The sequence below is a fragment of the Misgurnus anguillicaudatus genome, chromosome 6 (assembly GCF_027580225.2).
Source record: "Misgurnus anguillicaudatus chromosome 6, ASM2758022v2, whole genome shotgun sequence".
Taxonomy (NCBI): domain Eukaryota; kingdom Metazoa; phylum Chordata; class Actinopteri; order Cypriniformes; family Cobitidae; genus Misgurnus; species Misgurnus anguillicaudatus.
In genome coordinates, this window is record NC_073342.2 from 26,990,220 (window position 1) to 27,008,489 (window position 18,270).

Genomic DNA, 18,270 nt, shown 5'->3' on the forward strand with positions numbered 1-18,270 from the left:
AAGCAAGATGACAATTAACAGCTACCTTTAATTACTGTGTGGCATATTACAGCAAACAAGAATAAACATTCTGTAAAATATTCTTGTTCAAACAAAATTACCCAGAATGCAATTTAAAGGCGGAGTGCACAATGTTTGAAAAACGCTTTGGAAAAGGGATTCGGGGCGATTACCAAAACAAATTTGTAGCCAATCAGCAGTAAGGGCGTGTCTACTAACCAACATCTTAATGTGTGGGGCGGGTTTATCAAAAGAAGGTCCACATTCTATTGGGGTAGGGGCGTGTATGTTTAGTAGTGATGCACCGATGTATCGGCCACCGATATTTATCTGCCGATTTTTGATGAATTTGAAACCATCTGCATATCGGCAAAAGCACGAGAAAGGCCAATACCGATTGTTTGTTGATTAACTGCATGAAGAAATCCATTATATGTAAAAAATTAGTTAATGTTGTTAATAAAATAAATGCTGAATAGCAAAAAACACCTTTGAGGGTTGTCATCCTGTCTTATTATATTTGTTTTTAATTTGTGCCTCTCTTATTATGTTGGTCAGTTGAATGTTAATTAGATCCAATCCATGTTCAGTAAAAGTTATTAGATGCAGAAATAAACTAGCTAATAGACCAACTGTATAGTATTGTATACAAGTGTTTAATATCGGTATCGGCCAGAAGTTGTCTGTTAAAATCGATATCGGCCCAAAAATATCTTATCGGTGCATCCCTAATGTTTAGGTGATTTCAAATATCTGATTGGCTTTCAAACATTGTGCACTCCGCCTTAAATCTTCAGTATTTACTGTAATGTAGAAATATGGTATTGTACTGTAGGTTTTTACAGCTAAATCTACATAAACATTCAACAGCGTAGTTGTATACTTTCTCATATTATTACATCAACACAACAAACAATGTGATAGGTTACTGCGCCGCACAGAACACACTCATTAAAAGTTCTAGCATGCAAATTTTACAATCATAGCTAGGGATGGGCACGGATATTCGAATATTCGATCGGCAATAATAATTTGAATTTAAAAAATGCTATTCGAATGTTTGTTTGTTTTTAATGTGCCACCAAAGGGTTACGACTTATTTAATGCTTTTTCACTTCATCTATACTGTCTTATACAGACTTAAATGTAAGATATACATGAACATTAATTCGTATGTATTTCTGATTGTTTGGCAATGCAGATTGTAGACGAATTTAAGTTTTTTCATTTATCTCCGGGTTTGGGCGCGCCGCGCCGTATTTGGCCACTGGCTCAGTGAGGGTTGACGTGTTATTAAACGTGCTTCTCCGCCGCCTGCATCAACACATCATGAGAGATTTGTAAGCTTTCTGTTATAAAGTCTACTTTATTTTGTTAATAACGAGACAGACACGGAGAACGAAATGAAACGGAGAACATTTATTATATGCGGTGCTCTTTCGAAAATTAACCGGATAAATGCACATGGCAGAAAAAGCACCGTCTTTGTGAAATGTTGTTAAATTAAGCTAACGTTAGTAACTTTGCACAGTCAACAATAATCTATCGAGCCAGCTTACGTTATTTGTAAAATAATGTTAAATACAGATATTCAATCTTGTTCAATCCGTCTGTTGTTTTTATCGGATAACCATCATCACGAGGGAGAGTTTTCTCCGCAGCACCGGATATATTGTATCTAGTCAGAAGAACGGGCTTTCACCAAAGCAGGTAGGGTAAATATAGTTTCTTTATTCACAAATATATGTCAAACTAAACTGAGAAGATATTTATATGGCGACTGAGCAGTCGGTTATGTAGATTTTGTAGATGTGTTTTTTCGTTTGCTCCGGGCTCTTATTTGGAGTCTGTTTAAGGGTTTAAATGATGATAGCTTTGTCAAGTCCTCAAACTTTAAACTTCGCAAGTCCTCAAACTTCGCTTAGATTTGGGGTTAGTGTATAATATTTGGTGTAATATAATGTATATAACAGTTAAGATCAAACAGTAATGAATTCATACTAACGACCAACCTGAAACTAAGGGTTTGACTGACTCAGACCTCGCTCCGCATGGGGTTTTAACGCCTTTTTTTCTGTAGGATATTTTTTAGGAATTTAAAATATATATATATATATTTTTTACAATGTTTTCAACTTAAAAATACATACATACATATACATACAGAATATAAGTTTAGCTTGTTGTGGATATTTCCTAATTATAAGCCTTCTGTGAAATTATGACAAAATGAAAAATACAAAACACGCATGTCTTAATTAACATAATTTAAATAAACGAATATTCGAATATTCGTTCTTTATGAGCTTAAAAATTCGAATAGTAAATTACTGGAAAATGCCCATGCCTAATCATAGCATTTAAACTGTCATCATTCAGTGGCAACCTCAACAAAAATATCACTTGCATATTAATATTTTATTAATAATAAAACTCCTCGTTTATGAAACTTACTTCAGGTCAGAATTTTTTTTCGATTTGAATGAACAATCTTCAAAACCTTTCAACCTAACAACTTATCAATGCTTCTCTCTCTCAATGCAGATGTGATTGTGAATCTCATAGCATCTGAAATCACAATATCATCTGTGCTTCTGAAATGGAATGAACCTTTGGGAAACAGATATTTTTTTAAAGTACAATGGATTGGTGACAAAGCTGGGGAAAATGTAACCAATAACACATCCTATAACATCACTGGACTAACTCCTGGTGTCGAATACATATTTAACATCACACCGGTTGCAGCAGATTCCTTGACAGAAGGACCTCCAGCTTTTATCTCAATTTATACCAGTATGTTTTATAATATTACGTTTCCTGATTATCGTTTGATGCCTTTTAAATACATTTTTAAAGTTGTGGTTTCAAATTTTAGTTCCATAATGTCCCATATCTTTTACTCTCAGAACCTGATGTCACACCAAACCTCAGCACTAATAATATTACAACATCATCAGTCTTACTACACTGGACTAAACCAAAAGGGGAAAACTCCCATTATCGTGTAGAATATGAAAATAACAGTATGACTATGAATGAAACTACGAAGAACACCTTCATCAAAATAAATCATCTGATTTCTGGATTCCAGTACTTATTCAAAGTGTATGCAGTTGCAGCTGATAATGTAACAGAGGGGCGTTGCAATCAGATTTTACTGTATACCGGTAAGAACTTATTAATTGGAATAAATAATGTTTTAAACCTTTTAACCAGGAAGCTATCTTACATTTGATCTTATATAGCTATGGTCTTATTGAAGCTATATTACAGTACTATAAAGTCAGAGTCACATTCACATTGATCCAACAAATGTCTTGCTTACTTGCGGAACATCAAGGACCGTCAAATTACCAAAATGTGAAGTCAACGTTACCGACCTGATGGGGACGTCACATTAAGGATCGACAAATTGACAAGATGTGCTGTCAAAGCGACTGGTTGAAAGGGAAAATCTCAGTTACTTGCTTAACCCTTGTTCCCTGGAGAAGGGAACAGAGACGTCATGTCAAGGACTGACAAATTGACAAGATTCCCAAAAAGTGCTGTCAAAGTGACCGACTGAAAGGGAATGTCTCAGTAACTTACGTAACCCTCGCTCCCTGAAGAAGGGAACGGAGACGTCACATCAAGGACCGACAAATTGACAAGATTCCCCAAAAAGGACATCAAAATAACCGACTGAAGGGAACATCTCAGTTACTTGCGTAACCTTTGTTCCCTGGAGAAGGGAACAGAGAAGTCATATCAAGGACTGACGAATTTGTGAGATTTCCAAAAAATTTCCAAAGAGGCAGACTGAATGGGAACGTCTCAGTTACCTGCATTACCCTCATTCTCTGAAGAAGGGAATGGAGAATTCACATCAAGGACAGACAAATTGACACGATTCCCAAAAAGTGCCGTTAAAGTGAATGTCTCAGTTACTTGCGTAACCATTGTTCCCTGAAGAAGGGAACGGAGACGCAATGTCAAGGACCAATAAATTGACAAGATTTACAAAAAGTGACATCAAATTGACCAACTGAAAGGGTACGTCTTAGTTACTTGCGTAACACTTATTCCCTGAAGAAGGGAATGAAGATGCCATGTCAAGGACCGACGAATTGACAAGATTTCCAAAAAGTGAAGTCAAAGTGACCGACTGAATGGGAACGTCTCAGTTACTTCAGTAACCCTTGTTCTCTTAAGAAGGTGTTGGTTAGAAAACCTTTTCAGGACTCTTCACAATTCATAGAAATTGGGAATTCCGACAATTTGTCGGTCCTCCACATGACGTTAAAGTGAAAGACTGAAAGAAACTTCAACCAACACTCTAATTTAGAATGATCAAGTTTAAAAATTGAAAAGTGATGTAATGACCCCGCGTATGGTAGGGAGCGCAGAGTCGAACTCGCCCAACTACCTTTTTCAGGGGTTTTCAAACCCATGGGAAACCCTGCTCTAACCAATAGGCCAAAACTGCGAATTGGTTGGATCCTTGTGTATTAGCCTTTTGATTAACATTTTATGATCCCAGACACTATTCATAATTTGTTCCTCTCTCCCCAACAAAGAGCCAGATGTGATCAGGAATCTTGCAGTGACTGAGATCACAACATCATCTGTGGTTCTGACATGGAATGAACCAGTCGGAAAAAGACATTTCTTTAGAGTTCAATGGATTGGTGATAAATTATCTAGAAATGCAACAACCAATCTCACATCCTACAACATCAGTGATCTGAATGCTGGAGTCAGTTACAGGTTTTGTGTCACTGTTGTTGTTGATAACTCAAGAGAAGGCCAAGCTGTCTGTATGTCAAAATATACACGCTCCTTTGTGGACAATATTGGGGTGGCAGTTGGTATAGGCCTGGGAGTGTTCTGTTTTATTCTCACCATCACTGTCATCTATTGGAGAATGTGAGTTGTCAAGTATTCAAAAATATTCGAGAACATTCCAAAACAGTTTACTAACGTTGTTGTTTTTCAGATATAAAAAGAAAACAAATTCAGACACCCACATGCATGCCATGAGGTGAGATTGTTATTTTGTTATGTTCATAGTTATTACAAATTGTAATAGGGTTCATTCTGTACTTTAGACTCATTTGTATTTGCCAAAAATGTATCTTGTATCACACCATGCAGAAGCCTTCCTTTGACACAAAAGCATTATGAAGAGTATTTCAAGAAGCATGCAGACGTCTTACGATTTGAGAAAGAGTATGAGGTACAAATAAGACAGCAAATACCATATTAATACTATATAATATAAATGAATGTTCATAACATTCTATCATTGAATAATTCTTCTACTATTATTATTGTGTTGATTTCATTTGAAAGGGTTGTGTTGTTTGTATTATTGTTGCAGGTTTTGAAAGCTGTTGGAACTGCACAGTCAAGGATTGCTGCCCTCATTATTGAAAACAAAGCAAAGAACCGTTATGTTAATGCATTACCTTGTGAGTTTAACACTATACAAACAATTATTTAGAGATTTAAAGAAACAGCATGTCTCAAATTAATATCAAAATGTTTGCACTGGAATTTCTGTCTCTAAAGTTTTAAGAACGGCCCTCAGTGGCCAAACCCAAAACTATTGTTAACGCATTCCATTTTCTATAAACAACATAAGACTATCCACCTTATTTTCGAACACGGAAGTAAGAGGCGTGACATATTTCCCTTCTTTGTGCGATGTCCGTTTTAATAGCCAGCCGGTAGAAAACAGTGTATTGGGAGCATGCATAAAAAATTATTTAAACAGTTATGGTAAATATTTACTACATCTGCCATGTCTGAACAGGTGTGAGGATGAAATTAGGAACTTCACTGATATATCATATGAAGATACAATATATTCATTCTAGGGATGTCCCGATCCGATCACCTGATCGGAAATCGGCCCCGATCACGTGGTTTCAGACTCGATCGGAATCGGACGTTACATCCCGATCAGGACTCGGATACATATGCAGGGTTTAAAATCCATTAAGGTCTCGCTCTGCTCCGCGCCAGTGTACGCGCTGCGCTGGTGCGTGTGAACTGATGAGAAGAGAATAGGCTTGTTTGACTTCATGCGGCGCCCCAGCGACCGGCAGCCGGATGACGTCTAAGTTCCGCGAGAGCGATTTAAAAGCAAACTCCTCCGTATGATTTCGCGGATCACTCTCGCGGTAGTTTGACGTCACCCGGCTGTCGATTGTTGCGGCGCTACATGAAGTCGAACAAGCCTATTGACGTGCTACGGTGCTTTCAAATTCATTCATAGGCTTCACACTCGTGCGTGCAAGGAACCCACGACAAAACCGGGTTTTTACCGCTCATTTAAACGACGCGTTGATCGTTTTTGTCACCATGTGCTCAGACGCAGCTCCGCGTCTCACTCAGAACCTCAAGAACGCGCATTCGCGCAGGATACTGTAGAGATGACATGAGAGATAGAGAGAGAGGTAAGAATGGTGCCCACGTCGAGAAAACTTAATAGAAGTCTAGAAACAAAGTATTAAAGCATGTCTAACCATGTCACTCATCTCATTACAATATGTTAACTAGATAACTGGATAAATCAGTTGATTGTATAGTTTAATAAAATAATGTATTTTGATTATACAGATTAATTACGACCTAACTATAGGTATTTTATAACTAACTGCTGACCAGCTTAGGGAATCTCTATGGCTAATTTATAAGATATATTGCTGAATCAGTATGTTGTTTTTCTTGTTAATTGAGTCTGGGTAGCCTATCTTATGCATAGAATTAGTCAAGGAGGTTGATTCTTATAACTTCCTTTAAAGTTTGATCAATTGTGCATAATGACATGTGCAACAAATGCATATAGGGTGGCAGACTCATAGATTTGCATAATTTAAAGTTCAGGTTTTAAAGTTTGGGTCAACATGTGGCAAAGCTTTAAAACTGAAACTTATAAAATCCTATCAGAGGTCCAAAATGTCATTGAAACACACCAGTGGCTTTGCTGTCATCAGGATTAAACATTTTACCCCTCGAACCCTCCCTCCCAACAGAGCCTCCCCACAAAACAAATCCCAATTTAACCCCTGTACATATACTATATTCTCATTATTTTTTAACACATCTGTAGTTATGCGCTGGCACAGAGTTAGACTCTTTTGACTCCAGAAACAGCAATGCGTGCGGCATGACATTTTCCGCTCTTATTTATTCTTTTTTATGTATTATAGAAGTATCGGATCGGGACTCGGTATCGGCAGATACTCAAAATCAAATGACTCGGACTCGGACTCGAGGGCAAAAAAACCTGATCGGGACATCCCTAATTCATTCATTTCGTGTTGTTGCTAGGGGTCTTCAATGCGCAAACATAAAAGCACAGAGACATACCAGTATCTTTACAATGGGAAAGTCAGTCAAGTGTTTGTACATGGAATAGACCAAGACTTTGTGTTTTTATCCTTTTCAGGCGATGGTTTAAATCGATGTTTGAGTTTTTATGGGGACAGTCAGCAGCATCTTTATCATTCAACACATTGTAAGTTATTTGAACAAACCATAATAAACATATTAAACTATTACATGTGTTCAGTATTGTTTTCATTTGATGAAAATATTATTACATCTCTTCTTATGCACTACATGGAGACATGAGCTTATGAAATTATTTGCTTATTTTAAAATTATTTGCTTTTTCATTAAAACATAACAAAAATATGCGCAAACACATTAAGAACTATTATAAACATTAACTAATAAGTTTATGGCATATATATTCTGTACTGTAATCACATTTTTGTAATAATATGTATTAGCAGAAAAAATAAACCAGCTTATTTTATTAACATAATCTTAGTTGTTCTTAAACAATGATTGTATTCATTGTTTACTGGCAGTTTATATGCAATGTTTTACTGGATGGATGTGTGGTTCCACAGAGGTGGATACAGATTATGGGTGCACGTGTTTCAGCCCTTGTGTGTGTATTATGGTTAAAACAAATGTTTTGTAGAGATTTAATGCGTTTGAATGAGTTATTACGGCAACCCATAACTGCACAAATTATGCCGGTCTTCCTGGATTTCATAATAAAAATTAAAAAGCCAGTCAAAACTGCACACTCGTGTCCCACGCAATACGACTACAATTAGCTTTAGTTGCTCACCGGAAGTCTTACACAAAGGACCTCAAAGATGGTGGCGCCCACATTTACGTCAAATATAAGGTGGATAGTCATTACATTAATTTATCATTAGAAATCATTAGAAACTTCCTATTATCTTTTAATGTACAACCATCAAGCTATAACTTTCAAACTTCAAGCATTTTAAACTAAGATTAAAGCTGTTGTACACTCAAAAAAATGTATCTAGCTAGTTTGCAAATCACCTAAAACAAGTTACCTGTCTAGATTTTTATTCTTATGTTTAAAGGCTGCTGTCTAATACTAATTGTATTATGTTTACCATTTAAAGATGATGCTTCAAGAGTGAAATTATCAATATGTTGCAGCCCCTTCGATGATTACATCAATGCCAACTACATCCCAGTGAGTATAAATGACTTTCCCAGCTGCAACTAATTTTGCATATAGTAATATATAAAAGCAGGAAGGAGTCTTACGAGATCAGCAGTGTGTTAATGATTACAGAAATCATTAGAGATTAGTGATGCACCGATGTATCGGCCGCCGATATTTATCGGCCGATTTTTGATGAATTTGAAACCATCGGCATATTGGCAATAGCACGAGAAAGGCCGATACCGATTGTTTATTAATTAACTGCATAAAGAAATCCATTATATGTAAAAAATGAGTTAATGTTGTTTATCAAATAAATGCTGAATAGCAAAACCCACCTTTGAAGGTTGTCATGCTGTCTTATTATATTTGTTTTAGCTTAATTTGTGCCTCTCTTATTATGTTAGTCAATTGAATGTTAATTAGATCGAATCCATGTTCAGTAAAAATAATTTGATGCAGAAATAAACTAGCTAATAGACCAACTGTATAGTATTGTATACAAGTGTTTAATATCGGTATCGGCCCGAAGTTGTCTGTTTAAATCGGCATCAGTATCTGCAAATCCTATTGGTGCATCCCTATTAGAGATACATTATTATTCATATAAATTAAGAACTTTCACATCAACACAGAATGTATTGTATATTGTTTAAAAATAGGATGTCATTTTTTTTATATCTAACCAGGGCTACAATTTTAGAAAAGAGTTTATAGCTGCCCAGGGACCATTGCCTAATACGGTAAATGAATTCTGGAGAATGATCTGGGAGCAGAACGTCTACACCTTAGTGATGCTGACCAAATGCAATGAACAGGGACAAGTGAGTTCAAGAAACATTAAAATGTACTTGCCATCGATAAAGGTTTTGAACAGCGGTAGGACTGTATAGTTATTTAAAAACAAAACATTGGTTACAGAGATAGTAAATTTAACTAGCCATGTCTTATGTTTGTAGGTGAAATGTGAGAAGTACTGGCCATGTGGGACTGATAATTATGATAACATCTCAGTTACAACCGTAGTTGAAACAATACAGGAAAACTGGACTACCAGAGACTTTAGCATCAAAAATGTGAGCCAATACCTTCTTGAATCTCTACCTTCTGACATTATCTCCACTTGGTATCGAACTGACTCAACACACTAAACATTAACATGTAGCTTATGTGATTCTTAACAGGTTAAAACAGCAGACACTCGCAATGTACGGCAATTCCAGTTAACAACCTGGCCACATCATAGAGTCCCACAGAGCACTGAACTTCTCATTGACTTCAGACACCTGGTAAGAGAGCACATCGACCAACAGTCAAGCTACTCGCCAACTGTGGTGCATTGCAGGTATGCTCATTAAACCTACAGGTATTTAAAATTAGCATAATGAAGTCTAATTGAAGTCTTTCATTTTAACAGTGCTGGTGTGGGCAGAACAGGGACATTCATTGCCATCGACTGCCTAATCTTGAAGATTGAAAAAGAAAGCATGGTGGACGTCTATGGAATCGTTCATGATATGCACTTGCACAGACCTTTCATGGTGCAGAGTAAGGTAAACCGACCAAGTTATCAAGTTAACTTTGATGAGATAGCAAAGTGTCCATCAAATAAATACTTTGGGATCTTGCCAGAGGTAGTAGGTCATCCGGGTCCTTTCGCCTACTGTTTGTGGAATACTATGAATTTGGACATACTACTCGCATACTGGTTTTCGCCTACTATATAGGCGTTTCGGACACAGCCCCATTTTTCACAAATGACCCAAGTTTAAATGTGATTCGTCATTCATCCAGTTCTTCTTTCATGCACTTAAAACGACTAAAAAAACAATGTGGCTTTTAGCAGATTCTGTCAACAAACCATTGACGGAGATTACATTTAGCAGCTTTTGCATCGGAGTACCTCATATTGTACTCTACAAATCTCCTAATGTATAATTTTTTCTGTTTTCTTCTACAGGACCAATATGTGTACCTCCACCAATGTGCTTATGATATTATCAGGTCAAGAGCTGGACCCTCTCAGGACATCACAATTTATCAGAATATGTAACAGTAGGTTTTAAATCTGCACTTGTCTCATTTAAGTGTGTAAATGTTTTCTTTCACAATACTAAAAAAAAAGTCTTATTAAGTTTATATTAAAAAGTCAATTTTATCATCTCCTTTTTTGGAATACTAAATTCAGATATTTAGTAATAATTATTTGTAAACCGCTTGTTATATGTATGCACTTTTATTTTAAACGTTAATTACTGCTTAATGCCATTTTATTAAATTTATAGGGCACACACCTGCAGGATTTTATCGGCATTTTAGAATTAAAGTATTTTAATTCTGTTTATCTTTGAAATCAATGTAAATGCTTAAAAATAATTGTCTTTGAATTAACAATAGTGTGAAATTAAACAAATCTATACTCTGTATTTTGCTTTACAGTACATGTAAATGGCTCCTATTAAGTTTATTACATTTTTAACTTTATTTGATGTTGCTGTTTAAGCATAAAAAATCTGTCAAGTTACAAAACTTGAAATCCACTCCGAAGGCAGATACTGAAAAATAAAAAAGTTTTTAAAACCTATTATAGCAGCAGGTGTACAAAAACTTGTAAAAGAGCATAATAGGACCCATTTAACATTATAATGTGTATCTGTATGGATAATTATATTGCCTTTAGGAAATATCTCTCTTTCTTTAGTAAAAATTAAACTATAATGTCTACCATAAATAAACATTTCAGAGTAAAATACCCATGATTCCTTATTGATTACTAGGGAAGACTGGATCATTATGATGTTTTGGATCAACATACAGGTGAATGTAGAATTTTTATTTCAGGGTTAATTATTCTGTTAAAGGATGTATTATGAAACTGCCATATTTAAACATTGAATGGTTTTAAGAAATGGAAACTATAAAAACATTTTTCTGGAATATTATTTAATTGTGGGCACTGGGCAATTTGGCAATGTGTTTCAGTTGTGAGAAGAACACAAAAATATTCATGTTAGTCTTCATCATCTCTTACCTAACTCTGGCCTGTCTCCTGTGACACTTCCTTCGCCTGTTTGCTCTCTCTGCACTTCAGCATTTCAAAAAGCGTCGTATTTCCATCTAACATAAAGCAAAGATGTATTTAAATGTTGTTTGTGGTCTAACTTACCTGATTTAACGTACAAAATTTGTGTGAGTGACTGCCAGAAATGTAATTTGTGTATATATAAAATAAAATATCCAATTCAATGTATGTTATATTGCAATAACGTTAACTTAGATATGTAAACCGGCCATAACGGTTTTTTTACACACTTTGCTGTCAGATGTAAATAAGCAGTTATGGATTAACAATTTATAAAACTCATCTTAGTCATATATTATTACCCATCTTAAGTTTGTAAAGCCAAATTTCAAAATGTAAACAAATTTGGTATTCATCATATCATATAAGCAAGTATCACTGTTAGCTAGATACAGACAAAAAATTTGACTTTGTAAGTTAACGTTATTCAAGAAATGTCTCATTTATGGCGGACAACTAAAACTTAATTACGTTACTTCAGTTGTTGCAGGTTAGTACACATTAAATACACAAAAAATACCTCATATAAGCTTCGACGCCGGTGTTGTGTCGAAGTCTGTTCCCCCTATGTTCCCCCTATTTTTCCCTTCAGTGTAGTGTTTTTATGGCGTTTTTATCACGTTATAGGTTTTATTATTTATATATCGGACGTCGAACTGATTTTGAGATTCCCGCCGCCCGCCTATATGAGGGCTACTACGCATGCGCAGACTATCAAGAAAACCTTTTTATCTCCTGTATTTTTTATTTTATTTAATATAGTTTTTTGGAGCCTGAGATGACGGACAATGAATTCTTCGGTATTTGCTTAACAGTATTTAATTGTTTTTATAAATCTGTTGACTCACTTCACATTTTAGTAAACATAAAATTCACATTACACTGATAATTCGTTGAGATAAAATGACAGAGAAATGTTAGACACTTTTCAAAAGAGTGTGGATTGATAAATTAGTCCGTGCACATCTTGTATGGTTTAGCTGATACCAAACTAGTTGCCCTTATTTCCACTAGAGGGCACCCCGAGCACAGGTATATGTACTCATTATGTTATTTAATATTTACATTGGTACAGATTACAATGAATATTCACTTTCAACATGTACAATGTAAGATTACAGCCAAAAAGTAAACATGTAAAGATTATTGGAATTCAGCAGTTTGTTAATTTCAAGTTGACAGCTGTCCAGAGGTTTACTGCATTTGTCCAGACAGAGAGACAACCACCAAACAACCAAACCATACACTACAAAATATACAAAAATACATACGTTTAATAAAATAAATAAAGACTTTTAAATGTACAAAATACGCAAAATATACACAACGATAAAGTATTAGTATATGTACAATTTTATTTTAAAATGTACACTATAAGTATTATATTATATAAATGGGCCTGAGCCAAAAAGTTCAAACGTTCATGATGACGTCATGTAGGCTCCATGACCGCAACACGAGGGTTAAATCCAGCTCCCGCGTTTCTGCCCCGCTTGGTTAAGCGCCTCCTTTCAGCTCCAAAGGCATTTCCTGTCGTCCAGACTCCCATAATAAACAGCTGCACGGCAGCGGTTATGGCACGCTTCGATCCGCTATTTTCTCTCTCCACCAGCTCTATCATCCACCATCTCTTAAAGATGAAAGTGTGCCCGGTCAGCTTCAAACTTACAGCAGCATTGCGTTCGGAAAGCAGTGCTTCGTGCGCCCTTTACTAACATCAGTCCAAGAGACGTCATAAGGAGAACGGTACTTTGTTTCGGGACGTACGCTAGTTGCGGCGCGTTGCTTTCCGTTTTTTGATTGACGGTTGCCACGGTGATCATAACCCATCGTGCCCGAACAGATCTGTTATTATTTTTACTCGTGATTCGAGGATATGAAGTCATAGGGATATATCTACAAAGCCTGCCACGTTTCTGTCTTCGAGGGGCGAAGTTGCGACTGCAACACAGAGGTGAGTCCAATCCGGATTATTGGGAGATGAGGAAACCATTTATCGATGTAAACATCATTACTTCTGCATTTGGATGCGCGATTTTAAATTTCCTGTTTTGGATACGTCCATCATCCATTTGTACTATGAATCATCTTCCATAGCTTTCGTCTTGCTAGCGTCTTCAATCGTTTGGTAGTTGATGTGAATCAGTAACACATGCAGTAGATGTAGTCCGTGTTGCGCATATTGTCGTTCTTTTTTGTCTGTTATATTTTGTCTTTTACATTGAATCCTGCTTATAAAAGCCTTATCAGCCTTTAAAATACAGAAAGCGAATATATCTGATAACGATATGTTCTGTTTTGTTACTGTAATTTGATACATAAGGGATGCGCTTGGATTTTTCTGGACTATAGGGCGATTTTAACAACAACTATTTATTGTCCTATAATTTACTGTCACTTGCTCACCTTTTTAAACTTTTATCATTAAAACAGAGATAACTGTTTTGATAATCTTTTAAGCACAAAACCACGTGCATTTAGGTGCTAGTTATTGCTGCCTCATCAACTCATTTTCATTGAATATTGATTGGATCCATTCCACAGGCCAACATTGTAGATATGCACCGATATTAATTTTCCCACCGATGGCCAATTATTTAGACTGAAATCTACTGATAGTTTGGTGGTTATATTAACTTACCTTAACTAATTTCTGAAGATTACAGCTTATGAATGTCATTCATTTATATAATGACCATTAAAGGGGACATTTCACAATAGTTTTTTTAAAGGTGCAGTGTGTAAATTTTTATGGCATCTAGTGGTGAGGTTGCGCATTGCAACCAACGGCTTAGTCCACTGGTGACCCCTCACTTTTGAAACGCATAGAGAAGCTACGTTAGCCGCCACGGGAAAAACTGGCCATCGTCGGAGACAACTTATTAAAAAAGGTTTGTCCGTTAAGGGCTTCTGTAGAAACATGGCGGCATAAATGGCGACTTCCATGTAAGGGGACCCTCGGTGTATGTAGATTAAAACAGCTCATTCTAAGGTAATAAAAACATAATGGTTTATAAAGAAAGGTCTTTATACACCCCTGATCATGTAGTTTTGTATATTATTTAGCATTTTTGTAAAGAGATTCTTCTAAAAATTACACACTGCACCTTTAAAGCAACACTAAAGAGTTTTTGCTCTTTGCTCCACCTACAGGTTAGAAGCGGAATTGTCCATTATCACTGTCGTAAATAATTTAGCCTACCGCAGCATAGCTGGCTTTGATTGGATTGTAGGTCTGCCGTAAAGCAAGTTTTTGTAGTTTTCACTCGAACTACAGGACCGCGACCCGACGGTTGGAAACTTCTTTAGTGTGGTTTGGGCCGATAGAGGGCTGCAAAGCAAATGTGCCGTTCACCCGTTTTCGAGTGGATGAACGACTGAACTTTTTGGAAACGTTATTTTAAGGTAAAAAAAACCTCTTTGGTGTTGCGTTAAGATAACAAAAATAAATCTTTGGTGTCCCCAGAGTACATATGTGAAGATTTAGCAAAAATACCACACAGATAATTTATTATAACATGTTAAAATTGACACTTTGTAGGTGTGAGCAAAAATTTGCCATTCTGGGTGTGTCATTTTAAATGCAAATGAGCTGATTTCTGCACAAAATGGCAGTGCCGTGGTTGGATAGTGTAGATTAAGGGGCGGTATTATCCCCTTCTGACATCACAAGGGGAGCCAAATTTCAATGAGCTATTTTTTCACATGCTTGCAGAGAATGGTTTACCAAAACTAAGTTACTGGGTTGAACTTTTTCTAGGTTGATAGAAGCACTTGGGACCCAATTATAGCACTTAAACATGAAAAAAGTCAGATTTTTAAAGACAGGGTGCACGATCTTTGAAAGCCAGTGTTGACATTTGAAATGACCTTAACAAACACGCCCCTACCCTAATAGAATCTGAACCTTCTTTTGATAGACCCGCCCCACACATACGCAACCCAGGCTACGATGTTGTTAGTAGACATGCCCCTTACTGCTGATTGGCTACAAGTGGGTTTTGGGACTCTGCCCTGACACCCTTTTTAAAGCGTTTTTCAGAAATCATGCACCCCGCCTTTAATATTGAACATTAACTTGTGATGTTTCTTTACATTTTCTATACACAGAGCTCAAATTCATTGCATTTTCCTGTTCCTTTTTTGATTGACAGGATATATCGTCCATAACTATCGTTTTGTTTTTAAACAATCAATACCGATTATTGGCTGATATATCGGTGCATTGCTAGGGAATTGACAAACTTTTGTACACTTTTCATATTTTTTACTCAGAGATAAATGCTGGATTATGTAACAGACATTATACAACTCAGTGTCTTCAAGCAGAAAATTAATTAATTTGTTATATCAGTCTTTTCATGCTATAACCAATTATAATTTGATTAAAAATCGCCCTGCATCAGTGCATAAATATTATTTTAAGATATGAACAATAAATATGAGAAGTAATTTTCATCAACTGAAATGTATTGCATTGCATACAATACAACAAAAAATATTCTACATTTTATTTTTATTTCTTTTTGTACTTCACGTGTATGTAAACCTGCACCAAATATTCAACCAAAGTCATGACATTCCTAGCGGCAGTAAAAGTTAAGCAATATCCTAAACTGCATAGATAAGTTTATCATGTGTTTTACTCTCTTTATGATCAAATGAATTTAATGGGAGATATGCAAGAGTTTAACACATTATACAGATAAACCACGTATTTGGCTACTGACAGCGGCTTATCTGTTTGTTAGAGAGATAATTTTTTTTAGTGTAAACTAAACCCATATCAACACAGTCTATTGGTGAAAATCACATTCAGAAGTGTACCAGATTACTTGAAGAGAAGCGGCTGGTGACATTTTGTTAGGACCAAACCCAGTGTTTGTTGTTTAACTTATTCATACCCTCCTGTTACTGCTGACTCGGTTTTCTCTCTGATGGCTCTTTGTGAGATCTCTAGACAGCTGAATTCTTTTTTAAAGGGTCGCTGGCTGGTCAGTCTGCCCTTTCTGTACTCACAGTTAAGATGTGTTTTGGTTTCTGATAACCAGCACTACCTAATATAGTACAGAAATGATAGAAGCTTGAACTGTTTTTGAATATAAGGGTGATTCTCATGAAAACTTGGTTTTAAAAATGTCAAGCATGAAAATGTAAAAATTGCTTAAATTTACTTTTTTTCCCACCAGACATTGAAAAAACTAAGTCTGGAGTAAATGGGAACATTAATTTAAAAACTTTTACTTATCATTTAACACTTTTTGTAACATAATTTTAAAAAATCTCATTACCGCAACAGTCAGAAAACATCAACACTGACATATTTTCAAAATGACATGACAAACCTGAAAGAACATAATTTGGAGATTCTGCACATGCATTTAAAATCAAATTATTATGCTTCTATTAATTTAATTAACATTTAATAAGCATCTGTTGCGGTAATGATAATCAAAATGCCGTGTAAGCATTCTGACAAGACAATATTTCAAATTAACTGTAAAAAAATTATCTTACCTGGTAGCCATCTTGAAGTAACTGGTCCATGTGCTTGGTCACTCAAAATCAAACTTTATTAAAATTCTGTATGTGTGCTTAAACTGTTCTCAAAAAGTGTTGCGGAGGATGAGAACATCAGGCATGGACACATCATTTTCCTAATTTTTCTTCATTATTATTATACATGAATATTCAGTGAATATTTTTTCTGTCATCTAAAGTAGTCTAGCAAAACATCCATTTATTTTTTTTCTTAATATTTTTGTGTTAATTTGATTAAATTACCACATAACGCATGTTCAAACACAGCCGGACACATTGCGGTAATGAGAATTTCAGCAGAAAATGAGATAAAATTTACAATTATAAATTCTTATGTTGAAATCACACATTGTGCAAGGTAGAACACAGTATTGTGTTAATTCTGATGCTTTTTAATGTTACTATATTACACTTTTTAAAGCTTAAATCATTAGTGCCGTGGTTTCAATGGTTTCGTGAGAATCACCCATAAAGGTTGAAGAACAAACAGGAGGCTGATTTAAACCAATTTTAAATACTACCTAGTAAACATTTTTGGATAGTAAAATATTCCATAATTTAAAATGAAAAAAACTTCATCAAAAAACGTAAATGCTGTTGTTCATTGGTGCTATTAACATCGCTGACATGCCTATCTTGGGTCAACCAATGGAATTTGGGGCGGGGCTATCTGTTTGTATAGTGAAGGACTGCACAAGTATGTTTTTGATTTTAGTGACACAAAACCCACACACATCACCTTTAATTCTAGTAAACTTAATAAAATCAAGATTTTGATCCTAGTATATGTATACACGACATCAATGTACCAAAAACGACTAAAAAGTGTGCGTTTTTACGTACGGATGACGGCATTGTTAAATTGAACCCTGTTCACATGGATCGACAATGCTGTATTATTATCAAGTAATATGTATGCGGATGACATCAGTAATTTCAAAGAATTTGCATTTTTGTAGTTTACAATAATGGTGTAAGTATGTGCGTTGAAATCTGTTTTCAAAAGTTTGCATTTTCAGGCCCCCAAAATGTTGTGGTTACAAATAAATAGCCAAAATGAATAATTTTCTGTAATTAGTTTAAAATGGTGTTGTGTAAACGGCCCCTTAGTAAGGTAGCATTGCAGTGGTGATGGTTTAAGTTGTGTTATGTTACG

At 35.6% G+C, this 18,270-nt stretch overlaps 2 protein-coding genes and 1 long non-coding RNA gene across 3 annotated transcripts in view; 2 read left to right on the forward strand and 1 right to left on the reverse strand.

Moving 5' to 3' along the window:
* Window positions 1-12,138, reverse strand: part of LOC141364333 (uncharacterized) — a 71,649-nt gene extending 59,511 nt beyond the window's left edge. Inside the window, exons 1-2 of the long non-coding RNA XR_012370091.1 lie at window positions 12,094-12,138; window positions 11,523-11,608 (exon numbers count right to left, since the gene is read on the reverse strand). This is a non-coding gene — a long non-coding RNA (uncharacterized lncRNA). The remainder of the gene's footprint in view (window positions 1-11,522; window positions 11,609-12,093) is intronic.
* On the forward strand, window positions 2,916-11,323 carry LOC129434519 (receptor-type tyrosine-protein phosphatase eta). The gene is made up of 11 exons (XM_073868859.1): window positions 2,916-3,170; window positions 4,560-4,908; window positions 4,979-5,023; window positions 5,137-5,218; window positions 5,363-5,453; window positions 8,445-8,518; window positions 9,181-9,315; window positions 9,451-9,567; window positions 9,676-9,836; window positions 9,909-10,044; window positions 10,452-11,323. The coding sequence occupies exons 1-11, from the start codon at window positions 3,029-3,031 to the stop codon at window positions 10,542-10,544; spliced, it is 1,425 nt and encodes a 474-aa protein (XP_073724960.1). The 5' UTR covers window positions 2,916-3,028; the 3' UTR covers window positions 10,545-11,323.
* Window positions 12,139-13,054: 916 nt separating the features above from the next.
* osbpl5 (oxysterol binding protein-like 5) overlaps window positions 13,055-18,270 on the forward strand; it is a 64,242-nt gene continuing 59,026 nt past the window's right edge. Inside the window, exon 1 of the mRNA XM_055192052.2 lies at window positions 13,055-13,527. The gene's annotated coding sequence lies outside the window, so the exon portion shown is untranslated. The remainder of the gene's footprint in view (window positions 13,528-18,270) is intronic.